Raw genomic sequence first — 14173 nt, forward strand, 5'->3', positions numbered from 1 at the left:
GGGTAGGGAGAAGAGGAAAAGAGCCTTGTGAAGAGTAACCTATCGAACATATTCAAACACACACACTCACACTCACACTCACACACACACTCACACACACACACACACACACACACACAGTATGTGAGGTGGGGTGCATCAAGACTGACCTATCAAAGAGCTCCCCTCCAGTGACCAGCTCCAGGATTAAAGAAATCTCAGTCTCGGTCTCAAAGATCTCCTTCAAGCGGATCTACAAGCCAGAAACACATACACATACACACACACACACACACACACACACACACACACACACACACACACACACACATTACTTTATGCTTGAAATCTACTTCAGATCTCTGAGAGCGAATATGACACACACTTACAATGTTTGGGTGTGAAAGCCTCAGAAGCACCCCGATCTCTGTTCTCACGATCTTCTTGTCGATCTGAGAATAAAACAGCGCAGACATTAAACACACACCACCTCCCCACATGTCATGAAACAGCGCAGACGTTAAACACACACCACCTCCCCACGTGTCTCTTATCCAAGAAGCACACAGAACTTACAGTTTTCTTCAGGACTTTATCCAAGAAGCACACAGAACTTACAGTTTTCTTCAGGACTTTATCCAAGAAGCACACAGAACTTACAGTTTTCTTCAGGACTTTATCCAAGAAGCACACAGAACTTACAGTTTTCTTCAGGACTTTATCCAAGAAGCACACAGAACTTACAGTTTTCTTCAGGACTTTGGTGGCAAAAGGCTTCTCCGTCTCCTTCTCTTCACAGCGGTAAACAACTGATGTAGCCCCCCTGGGAAAGAGAGCAGGAAGGCCATGTTTCTGTCAGACTCACTGCTTAAAGCAATACGGTGCAGTTTCAAAGGTTTCAGACTCACTGCTTAAAGCAATCCAATGAAATCTATCTATCGTCATGGCTGGGTTATGTCAGGATGGTCATGATTAACTGTGTTAGGATAAAGTCAGTTTGCACAGATTTGATATCTATCTATCGTCATGACTGTGTTGGATAAAGTCAGTTTGCACAGATTAGATATCTATCTATCGTCATGACTGTGTTGGATAAAGTCAGTTTGCACAGATTAGATATCTATCTATCGTCTTTTCCATCACTGTCTGGTATGGTAACTCCACCTCTTCAGAGAGGAAGCAGTTGGAGAAGGTGGTGCACACCGCATCCAAAATCATAGGACATGCCATCCCATCTGTAGCTTCTATCTACGCCACGCGGACTAGCCGTAAAGCACAGGAAGTGCTAGATGACCCCTTATATCTACGCCACGCGGACTAGCCGTAAAGCACAGGAAGTGCTAGATGACCCCTTATATCTACACCACACGGACTAGCCGTAAAGCACAGGAAGTGCTAGATGACCCCTTATATCTACACCACACGGACTAGCCGTAAAGCACAGGAAGTGCTAGATGACCCCTTATATCTACACCACGCGGACTAGCCGTAAAGCACAGGAAGTGCTAGATGACCCTTTCCACCCTGCCAGGTCCCTCTTCCAACTACTGCCCTCTGGTAAGAGAGTTCAAAGTCTCAGGGGCAAAACATCCCGCTTCTACAACAGTACTTACCTTGCCACTATTAGGCTCCTTAATGCTCAGGCACCTTGCAGAGCAAACCTGTACTAAATGGGAGGCTGAATTAGCACAAGGTCTTTACAGCTTTTTACTGGTTTGAATGATTGCCTGTGTGATTGTCTTTTATGTTTTTTATGTACTGTATGTTCCTGTGTATGTATTGCCTTTTTAACTGGATTGGCACCAAGACAAATTCCAATCAACTGTGTGTTGACATGGCAATAAATTATTTTATTGAATTGAATTGTCATGACAAAGTCAGTTTACACAGATTAGATATCTATCTATCATCATGACTGAGCCAAGTCAGTTTGTGGGTCTGCTAGAAATGTTGGGTTCTATGATAGAATATAATACTGCCCCTCCCCCCTAATAATAATGTCGGCCATTTTGTTCTTGGGCCCCCTGTCAGTGCAGGGTCCTTGGAATCCTCTTAGATTCACCAGCCCTTTCAGCACCACCTGCCAGATCATGGGCTTGTATTTGGGCCAGATCGCTCACTAGGTGAGTAATGTGCTGCCTGGGGTAGGAGTGCCCCTACGCTTCAACATGCAGGTGAACACACAGGCGCTGGGGTAGAAATGCCCCTCAACATGAATACACAGGCGCTGGGGTAGGAATGCCCCTCAACATGAATACACAGGCGCTGGGGTAGGAATGCCCCTCAACATGAATACACAGGCGCTGGGGTAGGAGAGCCCCTCAACATGAATACACAGGCGCTGGGGTATACACTTCAACATGCAGGTGAACGCTGACACAGGCGCTGGGGTAGGAGAGCCCCACAACATGAATACACAGGCGCTGGGGTATACACTTCAACATGCAGGTGAACGCTGACACAGGCGCTGGGGTAGCCAACACTGTTTCTCAGTAAAACAACTGATGGGGAATCGCAAATACCCATGTGACAGCAGAAACCTCCAGAGGCAGAAGAAGTGCTTTATGTGAACATTTGTTTAAGCATCAGATCACATCATATCCAATCAAGGCTGCTAATACAATTTTCCATTATCATACTGTCGACAAACTATTCAATTTTCCCCTGATAGAGATTAATCAGCAGGAGGCATGTCTCATTACCTCTTGCGGTGACAGGCACTTGGAGCGTGAATATACACAGAATTAGCAGGTGGCAGCCATCTCTGCGGATTTGAGTCATTTTGGCACTAGTGCCTGTAAGGAGGAACTCTCCCCATTTAGGGACAGAAAGAGCTGCAATGAGGACAACCAGAGAGAGAGAGAGAGAGAGAGAGAGAGAGAGAGAGAGAGACAGACAGAGTGACAGAGAGACAAAGAGAGAGAGGAGAGAGAGTGAGGGAAAGACAGCGAAAGAGAGAGAGAGAGGGGAGATATTAGAGATGTGTTGTAGTGGGTAACTAGTTTTCTTCTGTGAATCTGAAACAACTGCTTTTATAGCATGTTCAGAACGCCTCTAGCAGCAAGTTAGCTAGCATGTTCAGAACTCCTCTAGCAGTAAGTTAGCTAGCATGTCCAAAACTCCTCAGAACTCCTCTAGCAGCAAGTTAGCTAGCATCTCCAAAACTCCTCAGAACTCCTCTAGCAGCAAGTTAGCTAGCATGTCCAAAACTCCTCAGAACTCCTCTAGCAGCAAGTTAGCTAGCAGAACTCCTCTAGCAGCAAGCTAGCTAGCTTATATCAGTACCAACTCTGCTGCTGATGGTGTTAGTCAATCATCCTGTCTCAAATGGCATACTTTGGTCAGTACACAAATGTCATACTTCGGTCAGAGGATTTTTTGAAAATGCTCCCTCCCCTTCCGTTATGTAGCCGTTGAGGGCGAAAAGTGTCCACTGGACACTCAACTTTTTAACCGTTATGAGTGCACCATCCGGGGACTAGCAGTGCACTTCGTGTCGTCATAATTTTCATTTTGAACGCCCTCAAAGAAGTACGCCATTTGAGACCCAGCCAGTGTATTGTTGCTTGTTAGCTAGCTAGCTATAAATATAAAATATATAGCTATATATATAAAAAAAAAATCCTTCCCAAAAATCCTAATTTCAAAAGTCTGTGAGTGCCTCTGTTTAGGGAAAGCCAGTAGGGGTCTCTCTAAGGCACTTTAAAAACACTGTGGACGCCATGCAGGGCTGACGAGCCTGAGTGGCAGTCAACCTGGCAGTGCGGCGGCCTTTCACACCCCACTCGTGCCGCTGATGCCAACTGCACTGGAAATTCATTTACATAAATCAGCACACGCAGGCAGGGCTGAGGCAGGTTCACGCAGATGTAGTGGCAGACAGAGTGGGTAATTATGCTGCATTAATGCAGTGGCTACTAGCCCAGAGTGCTGAGTGCTGGCAGGGGGGGCGATACTGTGTCATGTGCTGATCTCCTGATAGAACAGTTGAACAGCCTCCTGTAAAAAACAGTTGAGTTACGTTTCTCCTCAAAAATAAAATATGGTGGAGTTAAAGTTTTAATTAACTGCTGATGTAAAAATAGGGTGATGCTGCGTTCATGCGTGTGTGTCGTATTCTGTGTTTCATGCAGCAACAGATGATATGGCTGTCATCCTATTTTCTCCACACGCAGTTAAAGATGGTGTAGCCAATTAGCCTGGGTGTTCCCATGCTGCCTTGCGTGCGATTTAATTCACGCTGCTAAGGCAGCCTGGAGACCATGGAGCAAATTTTCACCTGAGATAGGGGACCAATCACAGAACAAGGGGGAAAGCAAGACTATGATGAGCTATGCACAGACGCATTTGATAGACATCCGTGGCACCCAATAAACGGATCTGGGCATTTTTTTAAAATACGAGAAAATTAACGTTTGGTTCCCAGACCACGTCTCATTGAGAAGTGGTGGCGCTAGCCAGGCTAGTAGCCAATGAGCTTACACCCTTCACTTCTGTCCTCCTGATGCACTGCGTTGATTCGTTAGTTAAGGTTAAACTATGCTGCTTGTTTTTGAGCACAAACACCAAATAGATAGCCGGAGGATTTGAGGAACAGTTGTCATGAGGAACAGTTGTCATGGACTGAATTATGGACTGTGCCTCAAAAGATGCCTTCTAAGAGTCTGGTAGTCTCTAACCACCATAGTAAGAAGTTATATTACACTTCCTTTGCCTCAGAAGATGCACTCTAAGAGTCTGGTAGTCTCTAACAGACTAAGAGGTTATATTGATCTTATGTATTGGCAATCTCTAACACCAGACTAAGAGGTTATATTGATCTTATGTATTGGCAATCTCTAACACCAGACTAAGAGGTTATATTGCTTCTTGTGCTATTTTGCTATTAATCGGTTCCAGACGTCACTCCTTTGATAGTCTCTTCCCTTTGCCCTCTTCACAGGTTTGCACTTACACAACACCAGAGCCAACAGGAGCTGAAGTCCTGCCGTAGGTGTGTGTGATGCAGAGGAAGCCAACAAGATCTGCGGTGTTGCTGTACGTGTGTATGAGGCTGTAGGTGTGTGTGATGCTGTGTGTGTGTGTGTTGCTGTACGTGTGTGTGATGCTGTAGGTGTGTGTGATGCTGTACGTGTGTGTGTAATGCAGTACGTGTGTATGAGGCTGTATGTGTGTATGATGCGGTAGGTGTGTGTGATGCTGTACGTGTGTGTGTGATGCGGTAGGTGTGTGTGTGTGTTGCTGTATGTGTATATGGTGCGGTAGGTGTGTGTGTTGCTGTACGTGTGTGTGATGATGCGGTAGATGTGCCACAGCCTGCTGACTCTGAAGCAGCAGCTCTCCACCAATCCAGGACCAGATCCTCATCTCTGTCCGCTGTTACCCGGGTTACCCCAGATCAAACCAGAACACCACACTGTTGTACCATGTCTCTCCTGCGTCTGCTTCAGTTAGGAAGTTACCTGCCTAGAGAACATGTCTCTCCTGCGTCTGGACATGTCTCTCCTGCGTCTGCTTCAGTTAGGAAGTTACCTGCCTAGAGGACATTTTCCAACATTTTACTCAGCTCTATTTCAGTAGCCACAGAGTTTTCACTTAAAATGAAAATGAAAACAATCAAACAAAACAACAGACGCTGAAACACCTTAGGTGTGTTTGTGTGAGACGTCTGCAGACGCTGAAACACCTCAGGTGTGTTTGTGTGAGACGTCTGCAGACGCTGAAACACCTCAGGTGTATTTGATGTGAGACGTCTGCAGACGCTGAAACACCTCAGGTGCGTTTGTGTGAGACGTCTGGCTCTGAACCAATACATCAAGTTCAGTTGAACTAGCATCTACATGACATCTGGCTAGTCCAAATTCATTTGAGGTATTCAGCAGAAGAGCCATGATCCATGCTCATCTCGGCACCTCTCAGCAGAAGAGCCATGATCCATGCTCATCTCAGCACCTCTCAGCAGAAGAGCCATGATCCATGCTCATCTCGGCACCTCTCAGCAGCTCTTAGTAGATCCGTGTTAAACATCTCAGCTCAATAGCTATGACAGGACACCACGTCTGTTCTTTCTCATCAAAAACAAAAAAGACCGAAAGAGACAGAAAAGAGCAGAGTGGCTCGAGTCCATCTATGAGTTCTGCACACCACACCTGAGCAGAGTGGCTTGACTCTCTCTATGAGTTCTGCACACCACACTTGAGCAGAGTGGCTTGACTCTCTCTATGAGTTCTGCACACCACACCACACCTGAGCGGCTTGACTACCTCTATGAGTTCTGCACACCACACCACACCTGAGCAGAGTGGCTTGACTCTCTCTATGAGTTCTGCACACCACACCTGAGCAGCTTGACTCTCTCTATGAGTTCTGCATACCACACCTGAGCCAGAGTGTGCTGTGTGTTCCGTTCCATGCTGTGTGTGTGAATTGGGGTCTGATGTGTGTGTGTGTGTGTGTGTGTGTGTGTGTGTGTGTGTGTGTGTGTGTTGAGCTCCTATGTGTGTGTGTGTGTGTGTGTGTTGGGCTCTGATGTGTGTATGTGTGTGTGTGTTGGGCTCTGATGTATGTGTGTGTGTGTGTGTGTGTGTGTGTGTGTTGGGCTCTGATGTGTGTATGTGTGTGTGTGTGTGTGTGTTGGGCTCTGATGTGTGTGTGTGTGTGTGTGTGTGTTGAGCTCTGCTCTGCTCTAAGTGAATCAGTCTCAGCTGTCCTGCTAACACAATCTCCTCCGCACCTGCCCGCCTGCCTCTCGTGGCCGCGCGTCGCCCTGGTAACCAGGACAGCACCGTGGGGGGGGGGGGGTCTCTGTGATGTCTGTGTTTAATGGTGAGCTCCCCGAGCACGGCTGCCCACCCATCTGCCGGCTGACTGGCTCCGCTCCGCTCCGCTCCGCTCACATGAATATTGTATGAATGATACACACAGCTGCAGCACTGCAGCGCGCTGCTCTGGTCTGGTCTGGTCTGGTCTAGTCTGGTCTGGTCTGGTCTAGTCTAGCCTGCTCTAGTCTGGTCTGGTCTGGTCTAGTCTAGTCTGCTCTAGTCTGGTCTGGTCTGGTCTAGTCTCTGCAGTGCAGCGCTGGTCTAGTCTGGTCTAGTCTGGTCTAGTCTAGTCTAGTCTAGTCTGGTCTGGTCTAGTCTGGTCTGGTCTGGTCTGGTCTAGTCTGGTCTGCAGTGTAACGCTGGTCTAGTCTGGTCTAGTCTAGTCTAGTCTAGTCTGGTATGGTCTAGTCTGGTCTAGTCTAGTCTAGTCTGGTCTAGTCTAGTCTAGTCTGGTCTGGTCTGGTCTAGTCTAGTCTAGTCTAGTCTAGTCTAGTCTGGTCTGGTCTGGTCTGGTCTGGTCTGGTCTGGTCTAGTCTAGTCTAGTCTAGTCTGGTCAGGTCTAGTCTAGTCTAGTCTGGTCTGGTCTGGTCTGGTCTAGTCTGGTCTGGTCTGGTCTGCAGTGCTGGTCTAGTCAACTCCAGGAGACAGGAGAGCCAAGCTGCTGGTGGTGCAGTGCATCAATATCAACACCAATATCAATATTAACACACACAGCAGAACTGCATGAAAATAACACACAGCAGAACTGAATGAAAATAACACACAGCAGAACTGAATGAAAACTATGGCCATGTACTGCCCTCGCGATTCGGACCTGCTGGGTCATGATGACCGTTTATAACCTAACACTCCCCGACTGTGCTCTTCACTGTAACATTATGCAAGAAATCTGTTGTGTAAGTGAAAATTACACAATGCAATCTTGCTGAGCTTGTCAATGCCCCCACCCCCCCCCCCCCCCCATAATATTTTTATTTTTCCATCATTCTGACAGTGTGAAGGCAGACGGTCTGAAGGGTCATTAAGTTAAGATGTCAGCACAGAATTCTGCAGTTTTAGGGGGAAATGAGAAAATCTAAACATCTGAACTCAAATGAACTCAAATGAACTCTGTGTTTACAGGTGGCAAGAGCCCCCCAACACACAGTGTTAACAAATCCCCCCTCACAATTAGCGCCTGAACTTCTCTCAACTAATAAATGCAATGAGTTTTCATCTTTTTTTAAAGGTAAAATTGACAAAATCAGACTCAACATATCTGCTCAATTACAAATTCAACAACCTGAACTTCCAGCAACAAACAGAGGGAAACTAAACTTGATGTCAGAGTTCAGCTTGATAGACTACGAAACACTTGAAAAAACGGTACAGAATCTCAGCTCTTCCACATGTGTCTTAGACACTCTGCCTACCAATTTCTTCAAAACTGTTTTTCACCTCATAGCGGCGGATGTCCTTCAAATTGTAAATGTATCACTGCTGTCTGGCACTTTTCCTAAGTCACTGAAAACAGCTGTTGTAAAGCCACTTCTCAAGAAGAATAACCTGGATGCCTCCATGCTAAACAATTACAGGCCCATATCCAATCTACCTTTTATTGGCAAAATTATTGAAAAAGTAGTCTTTAATCAATTAACCACCTTCCTAACATCAAATGGGTATTTTGATTACTTTCAGTCTGGTTTTCGGGCAAATCACAGCACTGAAACAGCTCTCATTAAAGTTTCCAATGACATACGCCTCAACACAGATTCAGGTAAAACATCAGTCCTAGTGCTACTGGACCTTAGTGCAGCATTTGACACTGTTGATCACAATATTTTACTACACAGACTAGAACACTGGGTTGGATTTACAGGCATAGTTATCAGCTGGCTAAAATCACATGTACAAGAAAGAAGCTTCATTGTTGCCATCGGAAACTGTACCTCAACACCAACGTCCTTGAGTCATGACATGAGATGACAAAATTTACTTAGCTCTGTCACCAAACGACTATGGTCCTCTTGAATCTATGTGTCAGTGTATAGAACAAATCAACACCTGGATGTCTCAAAATTTTCTTCAGCTGAACAAAGAAAAAACTGAAGTAATTATATTTAGTAAAAAGGAGGAAAGACTTAGGGTTGCCACTCTCCTTGACACAAAAGGGTTGAAGGCAAAGGATACTGTTAAAAATCTTGGTGTATTAATTGACAGTGATCTAAATTTCAACAGCCACATGAAAGCGATTACTAAATCAGCTTTTTACCACCTCAAAAATATTGTCAGACTCAGAGGGCTGATGTCAAAACATGACTTAGAAAAACTCTTTCATGCATTTATCTCCAGCAGGGTTGATTACTGCAATGGACTGTTCACAGGCCTTCCTAAAAAGACTATTAAACAGCTTCAGGTGATACAAAATGCAGCAGCTAGGACTCTAACAAAAACTAAAAGAACTGACCACATTACTCCAATTCTTAAGTCCTTGCACTGGCTTCCAGTAAGTCACAGAATTGACTTTAAAGCACTATTGCTTGTTTATAAATCAGTAAATGGAGCAGGACCTAAATACTTGTCAGACATGCTTCAGCAGTACACACCTTCTCGTCCTCTCAGGTCCCAGGTGAAAAACCTGCTAGTAAAACCTACAGTTAGAACTAAACATGGTGAAGCAGCTTTTAGCTGCTATGCGGCTCAGCTGTGGAAGCAACTTTCAGATGACATCAAAAAGGCCCCAACTGTAGCCAGTTTTAAATCTAGACTTAAGACCAAACTGTTCTCAGATGCTTTCTGCTAACTGTGCCGAGTTACATCTGAATCTGCCTTGATAATTATTCTATCTTGTCTTTTATTAGTTTTTTACTACTTTTGCCTTTATTTTTGCTTACTAATTATTCTTTATTTTTAAATGATTTTACCTTGTGTTTTATGTTTTCTTTTTATTATGATCTTTACCTTTTAACTATTCTTTGACTATATTGCCCTTCTATGCTTTTATTTGTTATTATTGTTTGGTTTTGTTTATGTAAAGCACATTGAATGACCTCTGTGTATGAAATGCGCTATATAAATAAACTTGACTTGACACAGTGAGCATTAAGTTGGGGAACATCAATCAACATGACTAACGGTAAGAACTGTAGAGTCTCCATTGGTTGCTATGGTGTGGCGATCGGTTGATATCTCTCACACTAAAATGACTAGCTGTGGAGTCTCCATTGGTTGCTATGGTGTAGCGAGCGGTTGATATCTCTCACATTAAAGTGACTAGCTTCCAAATCTCCCATCACTAGAGAGATGGGAGAGACCTTGTCCTAACAGACACACAGACAGGCAGCACAGACAGACACACAGACAGGCAGCACAGACGCACAGACAGACACACAGACAGACGCACAGACAGACACACAGACAGGCAGCACAGACAGACACACAGACAGCACAGACAGGCAGGGTAGCAGTTATGAGAAGAGGGGAAGAGGCCCTGTCCTCACCTACACATACACAGGTGAGCTTTGATGTGGAGGAAAGTGCAGTACTTCATCACCAGAGTACAGAGTACAGTACTTCATCACCAGAGTACAGAGTACAGTACTTCATCTACAGAGTGCAGAGTACAGTACTTCATCAACAGAGTACAGTACTACAGTACTTCATCACCAGAGTACAGAGTGCAGAGTACAGTACTTCATCAACAGAGTACAGTACTACAGTACTTCATCACCAGAGTACAGAGTGCAGAGTACAGTACTTCATCAACAGAGTACAGTACTACAGTACTTCAGGTAGGGAGACTGTTCTCACCAGGCAGGGAGGTGGGGGGGAATAGGCAACGGTGGGTCAAATAGGGACGACTCTGTCCTCACCTGCTCAGAGGTGTGTAGGTCTGACCACCACACAACACAGGAGGAGACCTTATCCTCACCTGACAACAGCACACAACACCTGGGGGCAAGACCCTGACTCACCTGTGGATCTGCTAAGTGTGTAACAGAGGGGACACCCTCAGCAGTACTCAAATCTGATCTGATGATCTGAGGGGAATGCTGTATATGCAACAGGGAGGGACCCTATCATCACCAAGTAACGTGCCTGTCTTCAGCAGTCCCCAGGTGTAATGACCTGAGAGCTATCTATGGAACAGGGGGAGGCCCGCCATCACCAGGTAACAGGGGGGAGACCCGTCGTCACCAGGTAACAGGGAGGAGGCCCTGTCCTCAGTAGTCCCCAGGTATAATGATCTGAAAGGTTTATATGGAACAGGGGGAGACCCTGGTTTCACCGAGGCACGACTGCTCTGATGAATAATCTCATCATCACATCACATGACTGAGCACGCTCAGTACAGCAGCAGAAGTGGCGTTAACACCTCTCCATCTGGTGCCGCCTCAACACACACACTTTAGCCCTGCTGCTCTCACGCAGCGTGTGTGTGTATGTATGTGTGTGTGTGTGTGTGTGTACGTGTGTCTGTTTATGTGTGTGGGTGTGAGCGAAGGAGCAAGAAAGAGCGTTTGTGTGTGTGTGTGTGTGTTAAAGATCAGGTAGTGGTGATGGTGTGGTAGCATGTGTGTGTGTGTGTGTGTGTGTGTGTGAGAGAGAGAAAGAGAGTGATGGTGTGTGTGTGTGCGCGTGTATGTATTCAAGATCTGGTAATGGTGATATGGCTGCATGTGTGTGTGTGTGTGTGTGTGTGTGTGTGTTAAACATTAGCTGGTGAGGATCATCCATACAACCATTCCACAGATAGCCCATCTCGCTGCATTACAGAAATGTGTTTACCCTGGAGCATGGAGTCTGGGGCCTCATTACAGAAACTTCCTAACTCTGAAATGCTATCTTATCTCAGTTTAGGATGGCATTTAGGCTTTTTGGTATTACAGTACCATGTTTCCTAACAGCATTTAGGAAAAAGGCCTATCTTAACTTAAGATAGGAATTTGGCCATTTCAGAGCCATCCTACTGTAACTCAAGAATTTCCTAACTTAGGAATCCTAACTTAGGATGGCACATACCCTGTCCTAAATTCAAAATAACTGCCAAAACTGACTGCAACAGTCTTGTTGAGTTGTTGCCTATAGCCTATGACAGGATGATGGACATGACACCATAAAGCATATTTCACTAAATAAGTTAATTAAGTGAAAACTTAAAAATGTAGCTATGTGTTTTAAAACATTTATAACATTTATAACAAATAAATAATAATTATTATAACAGAATATTAGACTATTACCGGTATTTATTATTATAAATATGTTTTTTGTTTTTCATCTTTTTATCCTGTTCATGAAATGAATCAATATTGACACACTCTCTTTCTTCCTACATGGGCCTAAACCAGGCCTAGGCTATTTCTCTCTGATATTATGGTTTGTCCATCTTGAGCAAACAACTGTCTTTAGAACACCATCTTTGCAACCTGACATTCTAATCATAGATACAGGCAGTCTTGTATACATTCTAATCATAGAAACAGGCATGACAGGACGATTGCCGATTTACTCTGGTGATGGGGTGGGGTGGGCTGTTCAGGAGTGATTACACATAAACCATAGGGGGGATTGAGCATCACCTGCTGCTGCTGCTGCTGCTGTACACCCAGCCAGCCCGCTAATCCACTCACATTTCTCCGTTTCGCTGTTGTGCTCTTAAACTGTGATATGCCCTGGCTCTACTGGGGTTAGATATGTGTGACAGTGGGCTTTGCAGAGAGGTTGGATGTGAAAAGGCTCAGAAATCTGACTCAAGCACACTGGCACACACGCACACAATGAACTAGGGGTAAAAAAACACAAAAGCTTTTTTCTGAGTAAGTCACCTTCTTCATTGGCAGCACAGTATAGGTCTAGCAATTAATAACTTAAGGCATTTTTACAAAGTTTAGTAATAATTGCTATCTTAGGACATATGAGATAGGCAGATAGATTAACACTTGGTCAAGAAGTGTCTGCTAAATGTAATGTAATGTAATATTATGTCTGTGTTTTTATTCTGTATTTAATGTCATGTAAACCTTACGCTTGGAAGTGTAGAGAAAAGTACCTTCCCAATTCTGCTCCCACGGTGTAGAAATCCTCCACGGTGACATCCCGACGCGACCCATCCACCCAGTACTCCACCGCACTAGCGCCCGTGCGTGAAGTAGGCATGTTGGCAATTTCACTGCACGGTAACGTCGCGCTCCAAGCCAGATGACGAGTCTTGTTGGGAATACGAATCTGTGCTATCAAGGAAATCGCGCAAAAAACATTGAAGTGTTTACAAATTCCATGCAGTTTAGCAGATCGGTTTCCAGTAGCCACCAAACGTTTTATGTCAAATAAATAAACGATTTGCATCCAAAAAATGTTGTTATGGACTTATTAATTTAGTCATTCTGTCAACCAACGGACATCTCACAAAAATATCTCAATGGCCCCAGTAGAAATGTACGTCTGTAGTCTTATATTCAGACGTTATCATGAATATTACATTAATCACTGCCGTCCGTATCCCGGAAATGCAATTATTTACCACGCATTAATGAGCCAGTATCCAAACGCAAAGCTTACTCAGTCGCAACAAATGCCTTTGGTTTAACAGTATTTGTTTCTGCTTCAATAAGGCCCGATCGTAGAAGATGTAAAATCTCCCATCACGCATAATATTTTCTGCAACACCAATCCAGCCGCGACTCAGCATTCAAGAGAGCGTTGAAATCCATCGAATTGTCTCAGCGCTCCTCAACATCAACAAGAGCCACGATTCTCTGTGTCAACAAGCAGCCCATAATGAAAATGGAAGACGAATCTTTCAATAGCGCTGTTGGTGTAATCGGACGATATCGGCGACCAGCTGGTTATACCCAAACGTCTTCAAACAAGTCCAGATTGGTAACTGCGAACGCCCATATGACCTATCATTAAAAGGTGTTCTTTTATTCCTTGGTCTGGGGTGGGGGAGTGTGGCAGCGGTGAGGGGGTGCTGTGTGTCGTTGGTGGGGATTGGGAAATGGGAGGTGGGCGTCACCAGAGTCGAACGCCCTTCTCTGATTTCTCCCAATCCGGGTCGTTCAGCGCGCGCAGAAGCGGAGGCTCATTTGGAACTCAGATAGTCAGTCACAATATTACTGTGTTCGGTCTCTATGGCCCGACTCCACGACAGAGAAAACATATTCTACTGTAGACTCTAACTGATAAGATCGACATGCAATCTGTTTAGGTCCTTAAAGTGCAACAACATGGCGCAAATGAGCGTAAAAAGCTTTGAGGTAAGAAGCAGTACTCGACTCCTGTGTGGACAACTTCAGCACAAGGGACAGCTCCAAATTGACACACAAAGTGACGAAAGTGATGACATACACACGGCAGTAAGTCACCCCATAGTATTCAACAGCCAGTCATTT

At 45.0% G+C, this 14173-nt stretch overlaps 1 protein-coding gene across 3 annotated transcripts in view; it reads right to left on the reverse strand.

Annotated features, from left to right (window-relative positions):
• Positions 1-13769, reverse strand: part of si:ch73-60h1.1 (calcium/calmodulin-dependent protein kinase type IV) — a 33627-nt gene extending 19858 nt beyond the window's left edge. Inside the window, exons 1-5 of one of the 3 annotated variants that reach the window (XM_042056369.1) lie at positions 13341-13769; positions 12832-13012; positions 724-802; positions 369-431; positions 150-232 (exon numbers count right to left, since the gene is read on the reverse strand). In XM_042056369.1, coding sequence (XP_041912303.1) covers positions 150-232; positions 369-431; positions 724-802; positions 12832-13012; positions 13341-13470 — 536 coding nt within the window. In that variant the 5' untranslated portion in view covers positions 13471-13769. Of the gene's footprint in view, positions 1-149; positions 233-368; positions 432-723; positions 803-12831 lie in introns of all 3 variants that reach the window. The other 2 variants (XM_042056371.1, XM_042056370.1) reach the window with 2 other exon arrangements.
• Positions 13770-14173: the final 404 nt, after the last annotated feature.

The sequence above is a fragment of the Alosa sapidissima genome, chromosome 12, assembly GCF_018492685.1.
Source record: "Alosa sapidissima isolate fAloSap1 chromosome 12, fAloSap1.pri, whole genome shotgun sequence".
In the NCBI taxonomy this organism is placed as follows: domain Eukaryota; kingdom Metazoa; phylum Chordata; class Actinopteri; order Clupeiformes; family Clupeidae; genus Alosa; species Alosa sapidissima.